The 24760-nt window shown below is 47.7% G+C and overlaps 2 protein-coding genes across 4 annotated transcripts in view; one reads left to right on the top strand and one right to left on the bottom strand.

The window, feature by feature from the left end:
- Positions 1-23180, bottom strand: part of TRIP4 (thyroid hormone receptor interactor 4) — a 28615-nt gene extending 5435 nt beyond the window's left edge. For both annotated transcript variants that reach the window (XM_031616184.2, XM_090148581.1), the window contains exons 1-11: positions 23034-23180; positions 22076-22242; positions 21734-21870; positions 18986-19213; positions 18066-18144; positions 16150-16279; positions 15740-15955; positions 15128-15254; positions 14175-14362; positions 13155-13279; positions 12281-12372 (exon numbers count right to left, since the gene is read on the bottom strand). In XM_031616184.2, the coding sequence (XP_031472044.2) occupies positions 12281-12372; positions 13155-13279; positions 14175-14362; positions 15128-15254; positions 15740-15955; positions 16150-16279; positions 18066-18144; positions 18986-19213; positions 21734-21870; positions 22076-22242; positions 23034-23119 (1575 nt within the window). In that variant the 5' untranslated portion in view covers positions 23120-23180. The remainder of the gene's footprint in view (positions 1-12280; positions 12373-13154; positions 13280-14174; positions 14363-15127; positions 15255-15739; positions 15956-16149; positions 16280-18065; positions 18145-18985; positions 19214-21733; positions 21871-22075; positions 22243-23033) is intronic.
- A 549-nt stretch (positions 23181-23729) lies between these two features.
- Positions 23730-24760, top strand: part of CSNK1G1 (casein kinase 1 gamma 1) — an 87960-nt gene continuing 86929 nt past the window's right edge. The window contains exons 1-2 of one of the 2 annotated variants that reach the window (XM_031616188.2): positions 23730-23838; positions 24480-24622. The gene's annotated coding sequence lies outside the window, so the exon portion shown is untranslated. The remainder of the gene's footprint in view (positions 23839-24479; positions 24623-24760) is intronic. The other variant, XM_031616190.2, reaches the window with a different exon arrangement.

Consider the following 24760-nt stretch of genomic DNA (forward strand, 5'->3'; position numbering starts at 1 on the left):
GGCAGCGCTGCCGGCAGTTAGGGGAGATTTACAGAAGCCTGACACCAGGAGTGGATCAACTGGAAAGCATTTCCAGCCCCCTCATTTTACAACAGCATGGGCCACGTTTGCTGAGCAAGAGATGTACGTGCAATTAGCTGCACTGTGCAACACCTGTGCTGGAAGAGAAAGAGCCACGCTCATCTGCAAGGCCCGCAGATGCCCTGCTGCACTGATCTGGTGCTGGACAAGTTCCTTCCTTTTATTTTTTTTTTTCCTAAGCCACATTACTGGACTTGCTTCCACCACTTTGTGCTGATGCCAAGGATTTTCATTTCCCATCTGCAGGGAGGGAGGATCTTGGAAGGTTACAAAGCACCAGTACAAATATCCCAAGCCAATGCCTGGTGAGTGCGAAATGCTAGCCCGGCTTTATTGCTCTTGCTATCGTACGGGTGACTGCTTGGCTTTCCACAGCCAGGGACTGGACTTCCCCAGCAGCTCTCGCACTAGCGGGGCCTCTGAAGACCACACCATAGAGCTGCAGGGCCGAAGCCACCATCCTAACCGTCTGTGACAGAAGCGATGTGTCCCTGCTTTATGACACGTGGTTTGGCCTCTGCTCCTTCAGGTTGTGTGTCCAAGACCACAAAAGTCTTCCCAAACCTCTCCTAGGTGGATCTGAACACCACAGCGCTCCTCTTGCACATCTCACAGGCCCCCACAATAGGAAATATCCCCTAACAGGCATCCAGGCATTAAGAGCAGCCAAGCTTGTTTCTCCACTGACAGATCTCACCCAAAGCCAGGATCAAATCTTCAGCTCGAAAAGCTTAACCCAATCCCAAGGCCGAGATGGAGGCCACAGCTGTGGCTTGGGTTTACGTTTCCACACCACAGCCTTTCATCTCCTCTCCCAGGGTACATTTCTGAACACTTGCCAAATCTGTGCAGTGTCTGTGCCCTGCATTTTAAAAGCTTCAGTCCTTCCTCTGGCATCTCAGCCCAGAATGCTAGGAAGGAGCCCCCCACCAATACACTATTTTGGGTTTCCTATTGTACCTACCCCCAAATTCTCCCACACCATCCTGGTGAACAACAAAGGCAGAATATTCCTGGCTGCTACAGTCAAATAATCTTTTGCCAGAAGACACATCACCAGGACCAAGTGCACAACCTCTCCCCGGTGCACTTGTCCTAGCTGCTGTTGCTGATTAGTTCCCTACACCAGCACCCTCTCGTAACACTGCATGCCATCACCATGTTGGGGATGAGCAATGTAAAAGAACTGCAGATACCCACCTACCATACCAGCAGGCAACAACACGCTACCTTGTCTGGTCATCAACAGGACTGAGGAAAAGCACTGAGGGAGAACAGCACAGCTATTCCTGCAGCTTAGCTCAGCACTAGGAACCCAGTTCCTACCTGCCACACTCCAAAGACGCCTCTCCTATCAGTGGCGACCTGCTTGACTTACGTTCTGATCACAGATACAGGCATCAAGACATGAAGCACATTTGTCTCTGTTCAATTTTCCACAGTTGCCCAAGTGCCTAATGAGTAAAAAACTCATTTCTCAAAGTGCCATTGGCACTTTGGAAGGCTTTTAATGACATTTACGATCCTTGGCCGCTCTGAGAAAGTTCTCCTTCTGTTCAGCTGTATGCAATTCTTCCCACCCAATTTCCTCCTCAAACAATAACCTCTCCTAAAACACTTCCCTAAGGCAATGGCATTTCCATCCTACTGTTTTTATCGACTGTCTGCAGCTTTTCTAGACCAGCAACAGAGAGGTCAGTGCTTCTGCTCTGGACTGCAAGAGGTCAGCCAAGTCACTCTACAATCAATAAGTTGATGATGCTGAGAAAAAATTTGCTCCCAACTACTATTCTCCACAGACTGCAACCACTGCCCTTCAGCACTTCAGCAGATGCAAGAATGTAGGAAAAGGCCAAAGACCAGGTCTAGTGTGCCAGGGAGAGCAGAGAGACCAGTAAAAAGGGCCTGCAACAGCTTTTTTTTTTTTTTTTTTTAATTCTTTAAATAAATCTCCACAGTGAAGAGAGAGGGCAAACCACACTTCTTCAATGACAGAGACCAAAAATCCAACCCAACTGAGAGACTGATGGTGGAATGTTCCCTCCCAGTTCCAACTGCACTCATCATTTTAATCTTGGGGGTGTAAATAAGATGGGACTTAGTACTCTGGGCCTTTAGCATTGCCTATGTTAGGACTCAATTCAGCATTTAAGAGAAGGTGGCTGGAACGAGCTCTAAGTAAGTCTGGAAGCCAGGTTGTCCCTTGAGTAGGGAAAAACCCACCCCCAAGTCCACAGACGAGCCAGAAAGCTCTGAAGAAAGGGGTTGCACAATGTAACTGCAGTGAAAAAAAAACAATTTGGTCTCCTTCCAACCCTTCTGCCACCTCGTACCGGGCTTGCAAGATGGCTGTTCGGAAGGCAGTGGGCACCGTGGGCTGCAAACAGTTTGCCAACTGCTGCTTCAAAACCCCACGTATGCTCTGCGCATGGCTGCGTCAGCGCAACCACCGCCCTCCCCTCCTTGCTCACCCCAGCCACAAGCAGATGTAAGCTCCCATCGTCCCTGCAAGCACTCTGGCCAGGCTTCAATTTGCTGCTAACAGGTTTGTAAGAGCCTAGCTGTGAAGAGATTAGCAGGGAGAAGGGAGGAAAGAAAAAAAAAGAAAAAAAAAGCAGGTCTCCAGGCAGCTTAATGCACAGAGAGCTCGAGGTTAAATGGAGCATCTGAGCACAAGCTGGAAGAGGGAGCTGCACTGGGCTCCTGCAAAAGCCAGCCACCAATTCGCCAGCACCCGCCCTCTCTCTGGAGCTGGTGCTTTGAACACACATTAAGTGGCTATCAGATGTCCCCAGCAGCTACCCCAATCAGGCTGCAGGCAGGGATAATTGCTAATGAATGTTCCCTACACTTTGCTTTCACCGTCCCTCATCTCCCATCACCAGCTTGTCACGGCCAAAAATAGCAGCAGGCCTGCGGAGCCTCTCTGCTCCACAGCCCACAGCCAAGAGCAAAGCAGGAGCTCGGAGTCAGCACGGAAACAATCCCATCCTGACATTAAGAAAACCCTCTGCAGTGTTTTTCCCCCCCACCAATCTGCCAAGGGAACTATTTTTTCCTTAATTGAGGTAAAGCCTGGGGCTGGATGCGGGGGCCACGCAGGCTTGCTCAGGCATTGCTTGGCTGGTTTTCCGTGCAGGTGATATCCCTGCTTTCTCCTCATTCCTGTCCCTCCCAGGGCTCCCACGGCAAACAATGAGCAAAGCGGGACAGGCACTGTTTCCTTGGGAACCACCAGCGCTGCCCTTGGGCCAGCCCTTCACCCCTCTGCAACAAGATGCACCTGCTTGAACCAAAGGGTACAGAAACAACTAAAGGAAAACGTGCAAAACCGTCACTAAGTAGGTGAGCTCTGCTCTGGAGGACCGGTGGAGGAACAAAGGCCGTGTGCGATGGAGCAGAGGTTCTGTGCGGCACAAAGCGCAGAGCAAAATCATTCCCCAGCAGCTTCGCTGGTGACCTTTCAAGCTCCTCTTGCAGACTTATTAAGGCCTCCAGACACACAAGCTGGAGGAAATAAACAAGAGATCGAAGGCTAAAAATACCGAGTGGAAATTGCCCCGGCATTTGTTTTCCCTTTTTCCCCTGCCTGCCTGAAACCCAGAGCCCTGCAATGCAGCCCACTCTCCTGCACTCGTCCCCGCAGGCAGCCCAGCTTCGGCAGAGAATTGCACGCTGGAACCTGTAGTCCCGCCGGGCGGCCGCCGTCCGCTCCATCTTAGGGCTGCCAGGGGCCACGGGGCGGGGAATGCGGACAGAGCTCTGCGCAGAGGTCGTGCTGGGGGGAGTGGAGGCGTTGTGTGGGGTCAGCGATGGAAAGGGTCGGATCATTTTCTTAGCATGCCTCCTCGGAGCCCAACGCCAGTCCAGGACATCGGCTCACAGCTCGGCCTTCACCTCCTCGCTGCTCTCGAAGAGCTTCAAAATAAAAGAGGCAGCTCTGGAAAGCAAAGCTGTCTGGAAAGAATAAAAGCAAGCAGAGCCCATGTGTTGGCAAAAGCACTCAGTTATTCCTCACCGTAAAACACATTCAGGAAAAAAAAAAAAGTCTTGGCAGAGATGGTGTCCCTCTGAAAGAGCAGGGCTGCTGTAAGCAGGCCCATAAATCAGCCGTCCCCAGCAGGCAGAAACATGCACCAGGCTCCAAGAGCTGGGAGCAGCAGTCTGACTGCAGGCAAGCAAGGGAAGCGGGAGGCAAAGGAGGTGAAGCGCTCCCCAGGACAGCGTGCCTGGGAGAGGGGAAGGCGTGGGGAGGCTCGTGAGCGTGTCTGGCCTCCACACAACTTACTTCCTTCGGTTTTCCTTGTGATTTGTGGGAAAGGCAGATCCGCTCTTCTTTCATGCCTCATAAGCTTCATAGCTGTCAGACTAACATAACAGGTAATTAACTACTAAACAGCCATTTTCTCCTCCTCTCCTGAGGGAAATTGCTCACCATCCAGCTAGAAAATGTTTCTTTAGCGGTTTGCAAAAAGAGAAAAGAAAGTCAGTAGTTTCTGGCAAGCAACGGGGCTGTGGCAGCCAAATGGGGACGTTTATGGCAGCACTTGCAGTGCGGACACCAGTCCCATGTGCACGTGGAGAGGAGAAATGGAGCTCTCAAAAATGAGGGTGAAGTCACAGAGCAGGCTGTGCCACTGCCAGTCCACCAAATGCAGTCTGCGCAGCACTGGCAATAACCCAGGTTCCTGCTCCTGCAAAAGAGAGGCTCAGGTACAACTGCAGACAAAAAGGACCAGCTGATGGTCCTGTGATGGTCCAGCAGGTAGGAGTCAACAGCAAGAAGAAAAATCCCTTCCTTCTCGCTGCATGCAGGACGAGGCTTCAGTCAGACAGTCTCCATGCCTAAGCAGTGTCCTTCCTTCCTCATCGCTTTTCCAAGGACGGGCATGCTGAAGCATCTTTTCCCCATCTGTTGTTCTGACAGCAGTAATCTCCACTGCCTCGTTACACGGACATTTGCTTTTGGGGATTATCAAGCCAATCTTCCCAGCCCAGCCTTCATTCTGAAGTGCTCCAGGGCACGTTTGCACAGCAAAGACTGCGCCTACTGGCAACAGGAGCCATCGCCTGAGCCAGGCAACGCAGGTTTGGGCTGCTGTGTGATCTCTTCCTGGCTGCTGGCCTCACAGAGTGCTCACAGAACACCAAGTGCTTCACACTGAGTCTTGATCTCCCTCCCAACACGGTCTCACATCATGCTTCCAACTCTGAGCAAGTGTTCAGCCTCCTTCTTTTAAGGACCCATACCCTGCGCCTCAGCACAAGCCAAACAGGCTTCTGGCTCATGACAAACATTTTCCTAAACAGAAATCCCAAAGCAGATCCAAATTTCTAGAAATGCCAGATTTTCTAGCCTGAGGCAGAAACATCCAGTGCTGCAGTGAAGAGGCAACCAAGAAACTCTATTGCAGCCCTTAGTCAAAGACCACCACGTCAGCACAGAGGAGCCGCTCCAGGAAGGCTGGCTTAGAAAAGAGATCCGCAGCCACGCTCAATGCGAATCGACACAAGAGGCAAAAGAAAAAAGCAGCTTGGCAAAAAACAAAAACAAAAGCCATCAGCCAAACTTTTGTTTGAAAGCCTGTCAGGTCTAGACTGCAACGTGTGAGGAAGGAACAGCTCAAAACCACAGCTGCTAATGGTTATGGATTTGGCAATCAAAATGTCTTTGTTAAAAAAAAAAGTTAACTGCCTTACTATTGAGGTTACAAACCGCAGCCTTGATGCATTGTTGCAGTCAACATCCTCCCTGCTGTTTTTGAGAGCTTACATCTGCTGCTGGCAGATAATGTGCTGGCATTGGCTCCCTCCATGAGAATGCACAAGGAATTTTGCTAGCCAGCCTGCCTTCCTTTCCCCTTCTTCCCACAATCATGCCTGCCAGTTGTTGCCTGTTCTGCCCCTCACTTGCTTGGCCAGTAGGCAACCAGACACGCAGGCAGCAGGCTGGTATCACCATGGGATCCTTCCCTGAACGGTCTGAATCCTCTAGTGGGTGTTCCATGCCTCAAGCTGTGGTTCTGCACCACGAGCTGTACTTTGATTCAAGAGGCAGGGGAAGCAATTAAACATAGTAAGCAACAACAGGACTTTGAAATGTAGGTGTAATGCTTAAGTTCATTCTGGTGCACTTGATTTTGAATCACTGAGCCACAGCAGTGGAGGCAGGGCACGTCACGTCCCCTCTCCTCTCCCAAAATCAGTCTGTGATGCAGGACCCACAGCCACCAACACCCTTCTGTGGCTCAGATCCCACCCCTGGTAAACCTATAAACAGCATGAGAAGGACCTGAGATGTTTACAGAATGCCTGACAAGCATCAGGGGAAACTGGGTAGACTTGGAAAAATATTCAGTAGTGTAATAGGCTCAGCTTGAAGAACCATTTCATACTCCAGTGCCAAGGGAGCGTGGAGGCAGGGCTAACCTCAGCTGCAATGCAGCCCCCCTGCTTGAGCTATCAGGCGAAAGCATGGCAGTGGGGAGGAGAGAGGCAACAAGGAGATGAGGAGAAAACAGGGCACCTGCTTCTGCTCAGAGCACCTGCACCCTGCTAGATGCAGCCAGGCATTTTCAATCAGCTCCATAAAGTCCTTACTTCTTCCTTTGAAACTCTGATTTAAAGACTGGTGCAGCTGAGCTCAGCACGTGAGGAAGATTAAACCCAACTTTGGTGAATGCAGCTCAGTGCAGATCAGACATCCACATCCCTGCTCTGCTTTCTTCCAGCAGCCGCCGCTCCCCGCTGTGACCCTCGCTGCTGCTCCCTGAGGAGCCACGCTGCTGCCGGCAGGCTGCTGGAGCTATTGATCTGGTCATGAAGCATCATGCTATTTCTCATAGCCGAACCAGGATTTGCAGCTGAGTGACCGGTCTGTTTGGGGCTGTGAAATTGATGCCGTGCTGGTGAAAGCTGAAGCAAGTCTTTGGGCCCTCAGCTGTGTTTTGTAGCTGCCGGCGCCATCACTGTTTAGGATCACCACCTAAAGGCACAGCCATGGCTCAACCCAGCTGAGCCACAGCTGGGAAACCAGGGCACCTGGCTTGAGGTCGGTGTTATCTAACCCGCAGTTTCAGGATTAATAAAGCCCAAATGCCAAGAAGAAGGCAAGTTACAGTGACCGCATCTGAAAGAAACAAATTCCCAGATCGCTGACTAGTTTGTTGAAATGGTAGCAGAGGCTAAGTCCACAGTCATCATTAATTAAGTCATATACTTCAGCCTTGGCTTCGTTTTTTTCCCCAGGGTCTATGAAACCAGAAGACAGGGCAAGCTAGCCTCTATCATTCGATTTCTTTGGCATGTTAATGCATTCCTAAATTAATCATCATCAAGTGACAATCTCCCCTTCATCTTAACAGAGTGAGCAGTGGCCTCAGTAAACCTGCTGGCTTATGCAAGGCAGCTGGAGCATTAGAACAGCTTCTGATGAAAACCAAAGCACTTCACATACAGAAAAACTCCCCCATCTCTTACTGTCGATAATCCAAACCAGCTGCGTGCCTACTCTGCTTCTACAACCAAGAACCAGAGGTGCTTTGTTTCTAGAGGAAGTACAGCGAGGAACTGAATAAACACATGCATCACCTGTAGGTCCCTGCAATCCAGACTAACACCTAATGCTATTGGATCTTGCATCAGGCTCCGTGTGAATGACAAATTCAGCTTAGGAGAACTCAGAGACCCGTAAAGTTCAAAGGCCTTCCTGTTGGTTGCAGTCACTAACAGCCACCTCTACATCTTTCCTTTTGCACTAACCTGATCTAGTCCCCAAAACCTGAAACCTTGTTAAATTCATTCATTAGTAGAGGTGTGATAATCAAGCCTTGGGAACCAGAAGCATCTCTTTGGTGGGAGTGAACAGAGGAGTCTCCTGGCTATGTGCACCAGACAGCTGAACCACTGCAAAAAAGAGCTTTTGTCTCAACCTTTATGGAGGTCCTCACGGAAAGTCATACTTAAATCTCCATATATTCATAATGTTCTTCAAAGTACATTTCAACATATGTGTTTATGTTCCTCCCTCTCATTAACTTACTTCTTGGGAAAATACCATGAGCATGTTATTGGTCCTTTATTTGCAGATAATCTGAAAAGGCACTCTCTGGATTCTAAACACAGAAATTTTCTACCTCCCTCCTTCATTCCTACAGGATAAATTAAATCACGTCCTGTATGCTTAGTGCCCAATTCTCTCTCTTTTTTTTTTTTTTTTTTTTTTGCTGTTATTTCCACTGGGTAGGAAAGAGGAGGACAAGAGATTAAACGTAAATTTCCTGGGGAGGAAAAAAGAAACCCATTTAAATGATAGCTGCAATCTCATGGCACAGAAATAGCTTAGACACGTTCCCTTGTGCAGATTTAGGACACTAAGCGATCACCTAGAAATGAAAAATAAACACTTTACTCCCGTCAAACATAATTACCTGATATTTCAATCCAAGATTATAGCTACTGCTAGGTATCAGTATCTGTGTGTGCTTGCATTTAAAATAAGTCCAAACACACCTATCAACTACTAAAATAGCAGCAGCGGAAATGTTCCTTTTCCAGTTAAAGTAACAGTCTCTCTGATCAAAGTCATTAGCAAAATGAACATGGACTTCAGAACACATTAAAACAGCATAAATGTAAATAGTTCTCTGCTTGCTTTAGGCTCCTGCCAAGCCCTGCCTGCACCATCCCATGTTTCCTCAGTCACCAGTGCTGAAGTCACCAACACCTAATGCAGGAAAAGAAAGGCAGCTCCTTGCTCTGCTTGAGGTGTCGGTGACGTCAGCCCGCAGCAAGGAAAAGCAGTCATCAACACTCAGATCTTGACAGGGGAAAAGTTTCCAGGTCACCTCTAGCACCGAAAAACATAACAAAGGGATCATTCTGATCTGAACCAGTGCTTTTTGGGTGGCTGCCATCAGCAGGAGGAAATGAGTCCAGAAGGCACTCCAAGGAGGTGCAGGATGCCTGAAGCGCCGCTAGAAATACTGAGATTTAAGAGCCACACAGAGGGATCTGCTGGCACCAGCCCTAGGCAGCAGGCTGAATTCAGAAAGCAGCTTTTGCTTCACTCCCCTGGGAGCAAAGCAAGTGCCTTGAGTGGACTTTCCTACCTGATAGTAATTCAGCTCCTAGAGTACCTTCTATCGAAAGATCAGAACAATGAAATTAGGTATACATCATCTCCGAGAGGCAAGTGCTGCCTTATTTCCTGCATGGGAAAGAGACCCAGAGGAACTTATTGAACTAGTCCATACCATAAGCAGTATAGCTGGGATTAGGGCGATGTCATCTGACGTGATGCTGACTTTAATCACAAGGACATCTCTCCTCAGCAAACATCCTCCTCTGCTCTCTGCCAGCTACTGCGTGCAAGATCTTGTCCTGTCATCACTTCTTGCACAGCCCTGCAGACCTGCAAACCACTTCAGCAAACCAAGCCACCTTCAAACACTGCACGCTGCAGGGCTGACCCCTGTGAAGGGGTTATGCAAGGCCAGACCTGCGTGTCCGGTAATAACATGAATAAGTAACCAGTCCCAAATAATAAGGCAAGCACTTGCACAAGTGTAAAAAATATATATCGAAAATATATATATCCTCAGGAAGCATGGATCAGCAAGAGCCTCCTTTGTCTAGTGGAAAGGTTGGTCACAAGAGTCAAAACCAACTCCTGTGGCTGCTGGAAAAGGCAGGGTCAGCATCAAACAGCAATGTGCACCACAGGGAACTATTTCATCTTCAGCTGGTGGGGACAACCCACAAACACAGCTTGCTCTGTGCTTGTGAAATTATTTCTTATGGAAAACACAGGAGCTTCCAATAAAAGTTAGGGAAGAGGAGAGGTGTGAGCCTGAGCACAGTGCTTGAGGAGCTCTGCAGTGGTTTCATCTCCAAGGTCTCTGCGGCAGCATCGCATTGCCTTACCTGGTAACACACTGCAGCTCTTTAGAAAATTGCCAGTGTTTTTTGCAAGCTTTAAGTGGGGAGATAATAACATCGGCCTTTCCTGCTCCTCCTGAAGCTAGGAGGAGACCTTGTACACCAAGTAATCGCTGGATTACACTGCTGACAAGTGGCTTTGGGGCTGCTTGCTGATAAACCCGGCTGAATCACCAGTGCGATCAACAGGGATTTCCTGCTCCCAGCGAGATCCAACTTGGATTTCTGAGCTGGCGCTACACGCATTTTTGTCTTGCTAGCATTTGCAATTAAATTCATCTCAGCTTCTTCCAGATGCACTTGTGGCTCATTCTAGTCCAAAACCACACACATTTTCTCATCAACCAACTTCAGAAGGATGCTCAGATCTCTGAATTCAATCTTACAAGCTAGACAAACAAACACTGCATACACTGAGCCTGGGTAAAAAGACTGACAAAAAAAACTGTAATAAGGTAACAAATTAGGAATAACAAAAATTTTGTGATGTGGAAGCAGCAAAAACCAGAGAGATATAAACCCATATCTACTATGGCTTTCGAGAAGAAAATCTCTTGCCTATAGGTATGATAACAGCATTCCTGGAATATGCTACTCTTTTCCTGGTGTCTCTCCAGCCAAGTGGTATCAGCAAACTGAGAGGAATTTACAGAGACTATTCCTTACCGTGAAATTTCTCTGTGGGAAGATTAAAAACTAGTTACCAACATCTTGATTTCAAGATTTTAAGAAGCTGTTGCAGCCATTTTACCAGCACCTAAAGAACATACCCACAGTGGAAGAGGAGGAATTGTGGATGATGATGATATAGGAAAAAAAAAAAATCCTACACTGACCCCAAAATTTCTTCCTCTTCTCTCTGCCAAGGTTTGCTCCCACACAAAGGCCGAAAGTGCCTGCAGATTGCTGTATTCTTGTCCCAAAGCTCCCTCTGCTGCTCATAGTCTAACCTTTCCCCCTTCCTGAGAGAATTGACCCTGACTGAAAATAAGCAGAAGCACTCTCTTTATCTGTGGTTTCCAGGCATCTCTCTTGTAACTTCTGCTTGCTAAAAAGCTCAGGGGTGTGGGAAGGCCAGAAAAACACTTTATGAGAAACTGCCATCAGCCACTGATGCCTTTCCAACTCTTTGTGGCTAGAAGGCACTCATCAGTCTGGTGCATTCTTTTCCATCTCGGAAGTCTGTCTTGTTCACTATCAAGTGAACACGTTGGGGACTGCCAGCTCCCATTCGACCAAACCTGGCCATACATGGGGCAGTGGAATGAACAGACAGCACTGAGAACAAGCCTACTGTGCTTAGCGCTAAGTGCAGACTTGGTAGATTAATAAAACACACCCTGAGGAAAGCAGCTGCTCCATGTCTGGGGCATGGAGTCTGATACAGCATTGCTGAACAGAATCAGACTTCAGGAGGTCTCTGCTCCAACCTCATTAAATAGGAGAAGTTTGAGGAAAAAATCTTGAGCACCAACACCTGTATTCAGTCTCCAGAGAGATGATGATCCAATCATCACCGCATTTTGAGTGCAATAGTCCAACCCTTTTTCAACCCTAACAGCTCTACCCAGACACGTTTTGGATATACACACACTGTAGGATATTCCAGTGACAGCCTTGCTGAATGGAAAGGCTCTAACCACTTGATCATAGAAGGCTACCAGATCAGTCAAGAATGCTTTACTCTATGTAAAGTCCTCTCTGAAATGGAAAGACCAGTGTAGGCATACTGCCTGGCTGGGCAAAACTTTGAGCATTTCTGTCAGCATCTTGTGTTTAAGACAATCAGTGCTTTAGAATAAGTCATATTCAGGTGAGATTAAGTCCCTGAGCTTGCCAAATGAGGATAAAAACCAGAAATACAACACCCACAAATCTTCTGTTGCACATTTGTCCACACAGGAAAAGCAACAGCTGTCAGGAGCCTTTGCAGCATGATCTCTCAAGCCTGTGTTAGTTTAATTAAACAGCTTACTGAAAAGCTTACTGAGTCCTTACTGAAAAGAGTTTCATGGTATGTGAGAAACCAGTTTCAGCAGTGCCAGAGAGGCTGACTGTAGATTGAATCCTTATAGCCCACCACTGATGAAACATATTATCTTGCTTAGGCATACAGAACTGCATGGTAGAAGTGCCTCCTCTCATCACACTTGAATTTTTTCATTCACCATCTTCTCTAGAGCATCTCAGAAAAGTGAGTTACACCACTTGGAAAAGTCTTCCAGAAAATAGAGGCTTGTAAAGGTTTTACTGCACTCACCTGCTCATTAAATTGCTCTTGCGATAAACAATCAGTTATGTCCACACAGCCCAGGAGGCACCCTGAGGGATAATCATTCGGAAATTCCACATCTGCATCAAAAGAAATATATTTTAAGGGGCACACATCTCCACACACATTGCTGGGATCTCTCAACCCCCAGGTACCCCTCCCTCCCTCGACACACCTGCGCTTTTTAAGGCAGAAGAAAACATAAAGCGACTTTAACATTCTGAAGTTCTTTTTTTCCATTTTCAGTAGGGAAAGAGCACACTGGCATAAACTGTGTGTGTGCTGAAAATGGTAAAGGTTGTGCATTGCTCTCTCCACATATCCTCAGCCTGCATGACATTCCTGCACATGACATTTCAGTTGGGCAACATGCAGAAACACTGCACAAACATGTGTGCGGTGCAGCCACCAGTATTCACCTACACACATGAGAGAACAACATTTTTGTGGTAAACTGCACGTTTTCCTTCTCGATTCCCACAAGGTCAGAATACATGAAAAGCCTTTAACATCCCTGTGAACAGACGGCAGCACAAGCAACTTCACACACACACACACACACACACACACACACTTGGTATCTTATTGCTTGAGCCCAGAATAAAATGAAGTCCTTCGCTGTCAAAACTGATCAGGGAAGTCAGGCACAATTCTCTAGCATTTGTGCTTGGAGTATCTGAAAAGCCTAAGGATGGAGTGAAAGTCAGCCACCATACCAATTCAACTGATGAAATGCACAAAGGATGAAGAGAATTTCAAGAACAGAAAGTAAAAAAGTGAAGCAGTAATATCTGCTCAGCAGAAAGGGCTTTCTGACACTGCTCATTACGTGGCTCAATGTACAAAGATCCAAGAAGTTCACCTTTCTGAAGCAGCATTCTATAGGTGGTCTCCAATTCAGAGATTTCCTGAGGGGAAGGTCTTTTGGCAGTAGCTGCAATCCACAACCGCCCTCTATGAGATGTGTACCAGGTCCTGCCCTCCACCCTAGGAGAACAAAGGAGAATTTAGGACTTAGATTTCAAGAGAATTCCCACACAGACAGACTTTCAATCTAACATTTCACTAGGTAATTCCTGTTGCTAAACCCGGACTACATAAACCTCAAGCAATGTGTCAGAACTAGAGAAAAGCAGAGAAGGGCAAGAAATAATGCCACAAGCAAAGCATGTCCTCACTCCTACAAAGTAACAGCACAAAAGGACATCAATCTCCTGTAAAAACAACAGTATGTTGGAAGTGTGCAGGACAATCTGCTCGAATAATTCACTTATAAGCTCCAAAGTTGGCACATTGAGCACGTGATCTGGAGAGTAACAAATGACCAGACACCTGTACAGGGCAGTCCTTAGATATGGATCTCAGCATGGGCACCAAGCACCAATGCTGCATCTGTACCGAAGCAGCCCAGATCACCTCAATGCAGAATCAGGGCATGCTGAGATTTACGGCATCTTCAGATTGGGAGAAGAGAAAGCTTTGCTCTCTAACATGAAACATTCTTTGAAGGAAAGAATAAAGGCTAAAGATGATTCCTTGTTCTCTATTAATGGCAGAAAAGATGAATTAACTTGCCAGAGATGCTGGGCTGAAGGAGCTTCTCTTTGGAACCTGATTCCTAGGCCAGAGGGGAAAGGTGTGTGCAAGGTATGGGGTGGGTGTTTTTTGGTTTGGTTTAGTTAAACAAAGCCTGCTACACAGACTTATCACAGACAAAAAGACCAGAAGAACATTTTCAGCCTATTTAACTCTCGTATTCCAGAAAGGTACACCCTGACTATACAGCAGAAACATCAGCATCTCTCCATAGCTTGAACCTTCCAGTTTAGCTATTTTCATGAGAAATGGATTCACTGGGCTTCTCCAACATTTTACTCTTTACCTTTTGATTCCTCTTATGAGCAGAGAAGCCCAAGGCTGGTGCATGCTGAGGCACCAACCATCATCTGAAATCTCCTGTAACTCTCGGTCCTGAATCCGGAGTCTGTTCCGCTCTGAGCCAAACTCTTCTCCAGCACCCATGGAATGGGTGGCTCCCCTGTGTGGGAGCAAGCCAGTCTGGTCCACCCACTTCAGTGTTCAAAAGAAAGAAGAAAAAAGTTAGCACCTCTCTAGTAGCAATATACATAAAATGTAAATCCTATCTGAAGCTTTCCTTCACTTAAAGATAGCGTTGTATTACTCTTACTGGGAACATTCATCCTTCCCTGCAAAGAGAATGCTGCACGTGCACACTGTACTTCGGTAGTAGGAAAGGCAGAGTGAATCCACTCTGTGTAGCTCTTCCTTTCTGTGTGTCACAGCTAAACTACAGATTTAAAGAATAAAACTGCAGGCTGGTGTTTTAAAGTATTCATAGGGAAATACAATTTTCAAAGCATGTTCACAGCTGTCAACACTCAAAACTGGTAATCATCCTGCTTCCAAAATGCTTAGCACATACCAATCGTATCATGATTAAAGTAGAATTAGACGCTAGAGATTATGCCCATCGAGATCAGGAAAGCTGGCAGAAAAGACTTCATTAATAGAGCTGAAAAACAACACAGCCCTAGGCTGACTCTCAGAAATTCTTCCAAATTCCTGAAGAGGTGGCAGGAGACTACAACCCAAATAAACCAAACCTCCTGAGAGCAGGGCCAAGAGCAGGGAACTGGCAAATCTTCTCTATCTCTAACTCAGATGGCAAACGAGAATCTCTGAGACAGGGGAGGAATGAGGCACTCCTACAGGGACACTAGAATTCACAATTCTTAAGCACAGCTCTCCCAGAGTTAGTCAGAATTCTGCTCTAAATCAGTTCAACTCATTCAACAAAATTCAACTCATACTGACCAAAGGAGCAGGCTGAAGAAGATGGGGATTCACTAACACACCAGAACTCGGAGTCATCTTTGCTTCTGGGTTGGAAGCTGGCTTGTTCAGCGTGCCACAATTAATGGCTTCAATAGTTTCATCCAGTCTGTAAGGACAAATGAGAGGCATGAGAATTCCCTCCTTCCCCCTGGCAAAATCCCTGCACAAACACCTCTAACCTGAGTCTTTCCATTTTTTTAACCACTTTCCTTAAACTAGATGATTTCTTTGCTTTAATTTCAATGGTTATTCTTATCTACCACAGAAACTCTTCCAGGTCAGAAGCTGAGATTAATTGGTTCTGGTGAGATAGTCCTTCTGCAACAACTTTGCAGGGAAGATTTATGTCTAAGAGATGTGTTAGCTCTGCAAGTCTCACACAGTCAGGCTGAGGCAGCGATCTCAGCAGGTCTGTGCTGAAAGATTATATGCTGCAAGCCAAAAAGACCCTGAAGGAAGAAAAGGATGTGGAAGTGCATCCTATAAACAGAGGTGCCCTTCAAGAGAATGGCTTGCACAGCTTTCCTTACACTTCTCTTCCAGAAGCTACTCTTCACCAGTAGCAATTTTCACTTCCCTGCTCTCACTTACTTGCTGTGGTATTCAGCCATCCCACTGTCCTCCTCCAGGATCTGCCTTCCAGCAAAGTCGATGGTGATTTTTTTGGCAAGGCGGGAGGCATGGCGCAGCTCCTGCAGTTCCTGCTCTCTCTTCTGTAGAGCCTCCCTCTCTTGCTTGGACAGCCACTGGTTGGAGTCCGTCGCAAAATAATCTGATTCGTCGTCAATGACCTGGGTTCGACGCACGCTGGTGAGAAATAACCACAATGGTAAAAGACCAGCCCAGAACAGCACCATATGCCCCAAACCTCCCTTTCTTCCTGCTCCCTTCTGCTCTCAGAGACACAAAGCAAGGACATCCCAACAGAACACATTAAAGGAGTTCATTCTTGTACTAGTGAATGAGAACACCAAACTTCACTGCTCACAGCTGGTACTTACCTCGTCCTGTCAAACTCCAACAACTTGTCTTTGTGTCTCACAGCCATCTCTAGGCCTGCTTTCAGTCTAGCTTCTTGCCGAGGCAGTAGGTCTTTGCTTATGGCATCCAAATTCCCTGAACTTTCAGCACCTGAGATAGAAAATAAATCACAGCTTTAGGGAAAGCTGGTTGTTTAAAGCCCAGTCTCGGTAGGGTTGGCTGCAGACATGCCCCTAAAATAAATGCCATTCAAGGAGTGAGAAGAAATACCTTGCATCAACACCACCATCTGTCTAAACCAACTTCTGAGCTTTTCTCCAGCCTCTTTTGCAAAGTTCCCCCTCCCAATAGGAGAAAGCATTTAAAACTTGAGTGACAATGTCTAGGCAGTGTTTAAGAGACAAAGTCTTGGTCTTTGATTTTCCTTTGGCCTTTTGCAATCACTTGAGCAACCCAAACCCATTGTCAGTGCAGGCCTTGAGGGTCCTCCTAAAAGCCAAATTATCTCCTAAGCGCTGTTACCACTACAAAGAGTCTCTAGTCACAATACATGGATGACAACTGCTAGTTATGCACAGAGCATGCCTTGTGTCTGCTGCTGTACAAGCTTCTCACAAATGAAATCTCCCCACAACACACCTCAGCATGTTTCTGAGACCAGCTGTTGTTAGAGAGAGAGAGAGAGAGAGAGAAAGAGAAAGAGAAAGAGAAATATATTCCCAGCAATAATCTCTTATTTCTTACCACTTCTGGCTAGAGGCCAAAATCCAACCAACCAAACAAAAGGAGAAAATGTTTGTCTCACAGCAACAATGGAACGAGCCAATGTATTTCACAGAGGACAACACACAGCATAATGCCTTTATTTCAGGGAAACAAAAAAGCCTTTATTTCCGTGTAGCAGCCAATCCACATTTTTTCCCCTCCTGAGACAAACAGCCATCCACATTTGAGCCTTCACCTACACAGACAATGCACAAAGCGAGATCCAGCAGAGACAGAAGTGGAGCCCAATAAAATGGGTAAGAAAAAGGGATCATGAAGTACAACAGGATCTCTACAGGAAGATTATAAACAGGCTGACTCTGACCACCTATTGTTCCTGAGGACTTACAGGACCTCCTGCACATCAGCAGTTCTAAACAGATATTGACACCAAGACCCAGAGTAAATACTTCCCCAGTTCCTCAGCAAAGTTTATTTTTCAACCAAGAACACTGTGACCTTGGCTATATTTCAACTCAACTCAGACAAACATCCCCATAGTGCAGAGGTCTTTACTCGGAGATTGGTTATTATTTCCTCGTGCTTTCCTTTCTCCATTCTTATTTTTAGCTCCCAAGATAAATGTTAGATGAGAGAAGCCATTAGAAAGTTTTAACCAACACTTCTCTCGCCCTGGTAAATCAGATAGCAGCACTTCATCTTCCACAGCATACATTCCACCCAGGACCTATCCCAATTTTCAAGGACTGCTGTGGTGATCCAGTTCAGAATTGATTCAGGAATGCCTGACAAGCAGCCCTAAGGCCTCTGGGTAAGGACATTATACACTGCCATTTGACACTTGCACTTATCACCAACAATGATGTCCAGAAACGCCGCTGAGTGCTTGCTGAGGGCATATGGCATGCTGGCGTCCCAGCCACCCCTGTAATGCTCACCACAGACACCATGCATCAATGAGGGCAAGTGTCACAGGGAAATTTGAAGCAAAAGCAATTCATAAACTGCCCTGGCAATCTGCATCTCAGAGAAACATTCAGGCACTAGTTCACAAGAAAGAATTTCCCTTTGACTTTGCCAACAATTCGTCATAATTATGATTTAAGCAACATATACAGCAAGATATGCGCGCACTTGTTTCTACAAAGCAAGCACGAGGCAAAGCAAAATAGGTTGGATTTATTACTTTAAGATATGAGATGACACTAACCTGCCATGAGCTTCTTCAGCAGCTTCTGGCTCTTGTTTGAGTCCCGCTGAAGAATGTCCTGCTCTTCTTTAGTGCACACCTAAAGTGGAAACAAAGGCTAAGAAGGACATCGTGTGGTCAACAAGCTTCAGAGCTTGGGACAACAGCTCAAGGTGAGCTGCTTAAAATGGCCAGGATAGTCCATGCCTTTATTCTTTCTGTGTTGTTTACATGGGGAGAAACCTAACAGCTTGCTCTTAAGTAACAACAACCTGTGCAAGTTATACAGCCTGGTTCTGTGGGCAGACACACTGCTGAGTGCTCTCAGAGGACAAGACACCCTCAGAAGCTTCTTGAGCAGATGAACAATACTTAACTCACAGTCATTTTCTGGGTTGATCATATGGAGATAAAGAAATCTTTGAAAACTGCAGCCAACCTGATTTCAAACATTTTCTACACCCAACCAATATCCCCTATCTGCTGAGGTTAACCTCACTGAATCTATACTCCTTAGCTTGCCCACTTCTCCAAAAGGTGCCCTTTCAACCAAATGCAGGACATAAAGGAGGCTTTTCTCCTTCCATTTACAGGCCAAGCTGGGCTGTGCCCAGGACGAGTCTGAAGCCTGGCGTGCGATTTGGACACTGGTGCAATGCAGAGACAGCCCTAAGAGTTGGTCATAAATCAGGTAAGCTCCAAAGTGATGCAAATTACAAGGGAAACTTCTCTGCTCTCTTCGTAAAAACACAAAAGTGACTTGAAGTCTTCCCCTGGCAGCAGATGCCACAGGTTCGTTCCTGCACAGCTCTAGATCTTGGGGCACTTTGCTTAGGGAGCTTTGATCCAAGACAAGAAGCTAGTTCAGCACATTTAAAGCCCTGAGCAAAATACAATTCTACGTAAAAATGGCAAATAAAAAAAAACACCTCATTACTAACCAGTGAACCACAAAACAAGCAGGGTCCAGAGCCTTCCTGTTCACACACAATGCGCCCACAGACCAAGCAGTTGTTGATGAGCTTGTGTTTCTGGCCCAGGCACTCACAGGCGTGATGGCCAGGGATCAGGACAGCCAGCCTGTCTTGCCCTTCTTTGGTGTACAGGCTGACATATTTGGTCTTTCTCTTACAGGAATTGCTGCTGCTTGAAGTGCTGTTCTCCTGCGCCTGAGAAGAAAAATAAAGAAAACGTGTTCACATTGTAATACTAGCAGCAAAGGGAAAACACTGATACTTGACCAGGCCGAGAAGACTCAGATAATCTCTATTTTGCTTAATCAGAATGAAATTTCCCCATGTCTAAACCAAGACAACTGAAAGAGAACCTTAGGCCTGCCAGAAACAATCCGAGGCATCTCACCAGAGCAAGGACATGAGGATGCTGCAGGCCCATTTGATCTCTTTGCTGCCTCTGCAAGCTGAAATCACTTGGGTCTAGATGGCAGGTGTGCTGTCAGTCCTGCACATGTGCAGAGGTTTTCCATGTTCTGCACATTCACGTTTTTTGCTGTGAACATTTCTCTAACGATACTCAAAAACAGATGCTTTGAAAGTAAGCACAACAGACTCCAGACACAAACCCATCCCGTGACACTGGGTAAGACTGGTTTCAAGTAAGAATTGCATACTAGTCATGACCAAGAAAAGGTAGGACTTAATATCTTGATCTATTTCAGCAAGCATCATTCACATATAAATGCACTCTGGGCTTGTCATAATCGTGACACTTAACACTCCTCTTGCAGCTCAAGAACAGCATCTCTTTGCCTCTTCTCTGCATAGGCTCCCTGACCGGTAAAAGAGGAAGCTATTCCCCAGAAAGCCAGTTTTAATCCACCACTGAACAACAACTTGCATTCTCCAGCTGCTGCATGCTCAAGGATGAACTTGTGGCTCACACACTGGTTTTCCCAGCAGTAGTGACACACTGCAGCATATCTCTTGCTTGGCTGCTTTCACCAGCTTACTCTGTGCTCTGCTCTAAACCAAGCTACTAGTTTCACAATGAGAAGATAAAGCATTTCTAGTCCTCTCAGCTCTCCCCAATTGGCTTCGCTGCCACTACCAGATTCAAACTCCACTGTTCAGCAGAAACAAAAACAGACATAGTGACCCCAACACCTTGGCAGAAGTTTCTCAGTATTTCCAATAGGCTGAGAGGGAACTAGAAGGAAATCATAGAATCATAGAATCACTCAGGTTGGAAAAGACCTTAAAAATCATTGAGTTCAACCACGACCTAACCATACACCCTAACTCTAACAACTCTCCACTAAATCACGTCCCTGAGCACCACATCCAAACGGTTTTTAAACACATCCAGGGATGGTGACTCAACTGCCTCCCTGAGGAGGCCATTCCAGTGCTTCACAACCCTTCTGTAAAGAAGTGTTTCCTGATATCCAACCTAATCTTACCCTGGTACAACTCGAGGCCATTTCCACTCATCCTGTCACCTGCCAGTGAGAAGAGACCACCCCCAATCTGCTGCAGTCACCTTTCAGCTATTGGAAGAAAGCAATTAAGGTCTCTCCTCAGCCTCCTCTTCCCCAGACTAAACAGCCCCAGTTCCTTCAGTCTCTCTTCATAGGCCATTTTCTCCAAGCCCTTCCCCAGCCTTGTAGCTCTTCTTTGAGCCTGCTCCAGCACCTCCATGTCCTTTCTGTACTGAGGTGCCCAAAACTGAACACAGAAGTCAAGGTGAGGCCTCACCAGTGCCGAGTACAGGGGCAGGATGACTAGGATCCCCTAGTCCTGCTCACCACACCATTCCTGATACAAGCCAGGCAATGGAACATGACCTGTCTGTTTGGAACCCCACAGTTCCAAAAGTGTTTGTTTGCTTTGTAAATCTTTATCAATATTTTAAGCATTTGCACTTCCCCTACTACAGAACCCTCAGTTTAAAACCATAAGTAAGTTCCACCATTTATTCAGGTGCAGCCCTAACTTTTAAGATTTGTATGATGCTCCACGGCTTCACAAGGTGAGACCTGGATAAATCACAGAAATTAGCTCTGGGGACGTACACCATGCTCAATGTTTGTAGCACAAAGGAATCCACTGCAGATCTAACGTCAGTTAAGTGCAGCACACTTTTACACACTTATTCTGCATAGCACGCTCAGCAGAAATAAAATTCAGAAATTCAGTCTGGGTAACTACAACAGTATTTGATTTGATGTGCTTAATCTGACAAACAGTTGTATTGAATGGAAAACAAGCCTGTTACAAAATGTATTAATTAGCTATCAGAAAGAAAGGTAATGAACGCTTGCTGGCCTTGCACTGCTTTGAGACAGGATATCCTGGTTTTTAGTGTTTCTATTCTCATATTCTGCAGCTTCTTTCTGTAGAGCTCTAACATTCAAGATCTCCTTTCTGGAGCAACATGAGCCTGAAATATTTCAGTTTTTCATTAAAGCTTTATTCAGTGTGATCGCCAAGTTTCAAATAGAGCAAGAAGCAATGTTTTGCCACATTCCTTAATGCCACAAGCTTCAAAACTTCAGTCTCACCATCCCCAAGAATAGTATTTGCCCCATGGCAGGAAAAGACTCCTATATACAGACAAAGTGAGTACTGTCTGCTCAAACCTGCATTCAGCTTCAAAAGGAGTGGCAATACAGAAACAGCCACCACAACACGCAGCCATGCAGTCAGTGCTCATGTATCAGATGCACCCACCTTGGCCAGGTCGAGGGGGGTTTTTACTTCCTCCACATGTGTGCTGGGCTCCACATATGCAGGTGTTTCCTGTTTATTCCTTCCTTTGCGTTTCCCCTTCTTTGCTTGGTCTACAGCCCGAGGTGCCTCTGAAGTCTCTGCAAGAGCATGTAAGCACAAAGGCTCAGAGCAAGCGGCAATAGGATGCCCCTGAACTCCTGCATCCACTTAGGGAATGGAAATTGGCTACGTAGTAATGTAGAGAAATAGGACCAACCATAGGCATTAATGGTAAATGATTTTCTACAAGCAGAATAACCAAGATACTTAATATTTCGACCCCTCCCTCCCCACACCACTCACCATCCTTTTTCCGATAGGCCGGTAAGGGCTCAGCAGGTGACTGAGAGGACTGCTGCCAGCGTGACAGCAGCTCTTCCACAAACCTCCCCTTCTTCCCCTCGGTGCCTTGGAGGAGATCGACCACATACTCACGGATCTCATCCTCATTTGTTATCGACAGGATGTAGCTGCAGGAGGGTGGGATGGAAAGAAGTGGGTATGGGGGCTTTTGTTGTCAGGGCTCCAACGGCCTGATCACACACACAAGGAACTAGCAGAACTCATCTCCCTTCTTCATACCAGGTTTTTGTGGAGTTTATAGAAAGGGAAAGGTTTTCTAAGATAAATGCTTAAACAGATGTATTGGCAAAACCCTTGTGGCTGTTTCAGTTAAATTAATAATAAAGGAACACAAACTGCCTTTCTTTCTCCATTCTAGGCTAAGTTTCCTATTCCCATTGCCCCATAATAATAACAAATAATCAGTGGGATGGTGTTTGCACTCACATAATGTAAAAAAGCCTAACCTAGGACAACGAGAAGCTCCTGCTTAACCACACAGAGCCCACAGCGTGCTCTTCTTCACGCACACCCCTCTCAGTGCCAAAATCAAGGGCAAACCAAGGCACAGAGGTGCCACAGAGCCATCAGCAAGTCCCCCAAAGACAGAGAAAGGGGACAGCTGATGGGGCCCCTGAACAGCTTCCTAACGGCAGCTGTTGCGCTGGGTAACAGACGGGTCCGAAAGAAGTATTTCCCACTTGTTCACATAGAGGATGCGAACCAGGAGTCGAGGAGAACCAAAGGACAGGCGGGGGACCTGAGGAGGGCCGTGAGGGGGAAGGGGGACCCTCAGGAGGTACAAGGCACGGGGAGGACGTGCGGAGGACCAAGGGACCGGGTTGGGGAAACGGGAGCGGAACGGGGGAGCCCAGCAGCAGCGCGACGCAGGGCGGCCCGTGGCGGCGGGCAGGCTCACCGCACGACCTCCTCGCCCACGTCCAGCCCGAAGTCGCCGCGCAGGCGCCGCACGCACCAGCCCAGCAGCGCGCCGGGCGCCGCCATCTTCGCGCGGGGACGGGAAATGGCGGCGCACCGCCGTCCCCCGGAAACGCGGCCCCAGCGCTCCCGTTCCGCGGGTCGAAGAACAGAGCGGCATTCCCCTCGGAGTGCTTCTCGCGTTTTGCCCCAGCCCGGCTCTGGGACAGGTCACTCTCTCAGGGCTTTGTTCCGAAAAACGCAGCCGGTATGCATCTACCCTATACGAAAACATCGTATACACGCATCCTTTTTTAATACTAAGTGACAGAGAAAAAGCTAGCAGAGCAGGAAAGCCTGGTGCCGCCCCCGGATACGGCCGGGCTACGAGGACCGCGAGGAGCCGAGCTGTCCTCCTCCTCCGAGGGCTGCATGACCCCGACCACCAAGGAGGGCGAGGGGGCGCCGAGCAACCGGCCGCGGGATGCTGCTGTAGGAGGCGGGAAACTGCCCGAGAATCCGAGGAGAGGGACGCGGAAGTGGGCAGGAAAGCGGCCGTCAGCTACAAGCGCTGCCCGGGCGGCACCCGGCTCCAGGCTGCAGCTGAGCGACCCCAGATCGCGGGGCTGAGGAGAAACTCGGTGAGGGGCGGAGCGAGCGCTGAGGTAACTCGCGCTCCCATTGGCGGATTGGTGCGTCGGCGCTGAGGTAATTCGCGCTCCCATTGGCGGGCGGGCGTCGGTAGTGCTGCTGGCGCGGGATGGCGCGCATTAAAGGGAGCGGTGTTGGCAGCGCGTACCGCAAAGGTGAGGTGAGGGTCGCGGTGGGGACCGGAGGCGGGGTCCCTCGGTCACAGTAGTGTTGGCCGGCCGCGCACCGCGGAAGGTGCTGGGCTCCGGCAGGCTCAACACGGCCCGCCCGTTGAGGACGGTGTGCGTGAGGCCCGTTGCCGCCTGGCAGAAGGGCATCGGGGAGTTCCTGCGGCCGCAGCGGAACTGCGATCCCGACGGAGAGGCGGCAGGGAGCAGCGGGCAGGGCAAGAAGAGGCGGCACGGGGCTGGTTGAGGTCCCTCAGGTCTCTTTCCTGCAGGAGGAGGTCTCTGCTCGCTCTCACAGCCTCGCTAAGCCCTTTCTCGCCCGCTGCCCCGCGCCCTGCGGAACACGGCTTGTCGTGTGGACAACAGAGGATGTGATCTTAAGGAACTGGGCTTCTATTCAGCTTTTGAGCAGATCTAAAAGTAGGCGTTTGAGAGGCTGCGGGGAAAACTGTGGTAAAACTATGGTGAAACTAAGACGTTTTTAAGCACAGTGGTAGCACACCGTGTCACAGAGCTCCCCGTGCCCTGGGACTTGTGGGCACCGAGAGCAAGCGGTGTGTTCTGGAGAACTTCACCTCTGGTATTATTACTACTGCGACCATAACACGGTATCTGCTTTGGAGTTCCAGGTTCCCGAGGCCCTCTCTCATTTCCTGGACGTCTGATGATTTGATGATAACACCCTTGGTGAGGTCTGTGTGAACACTGCAGCTTTTTTAATTGTGGGGGGCGAAGAAGGAAACCCAAAACCCAGTGGTCTTGTATGCTCTCTGTAAGTAGATTTTAAAATGTTTTTAATAAAATAGGAACAAGCAGAGAAGTGCCAACAGAAGTTAAACCAACTACTCTGGCAGCATTGCCTTATTTATTAGTCTCAGCTCGTTAGAGCTCTTGCAAACGTCCACAAAGA

This window comes from Phasianus colchicus, chromosome 12 (assembly GCF_987193195.1).
Source record: "Phasianus colchicus chromosome 12, bPhaCol1.hap1.1, whole genome shotgun sequence".
Taxonomy (NCBI): Eukaryota; Metazoa; Chordata; class Aves; order Galliformes; family Phasianidae; genus Phasianus; species Phasianus colchicus.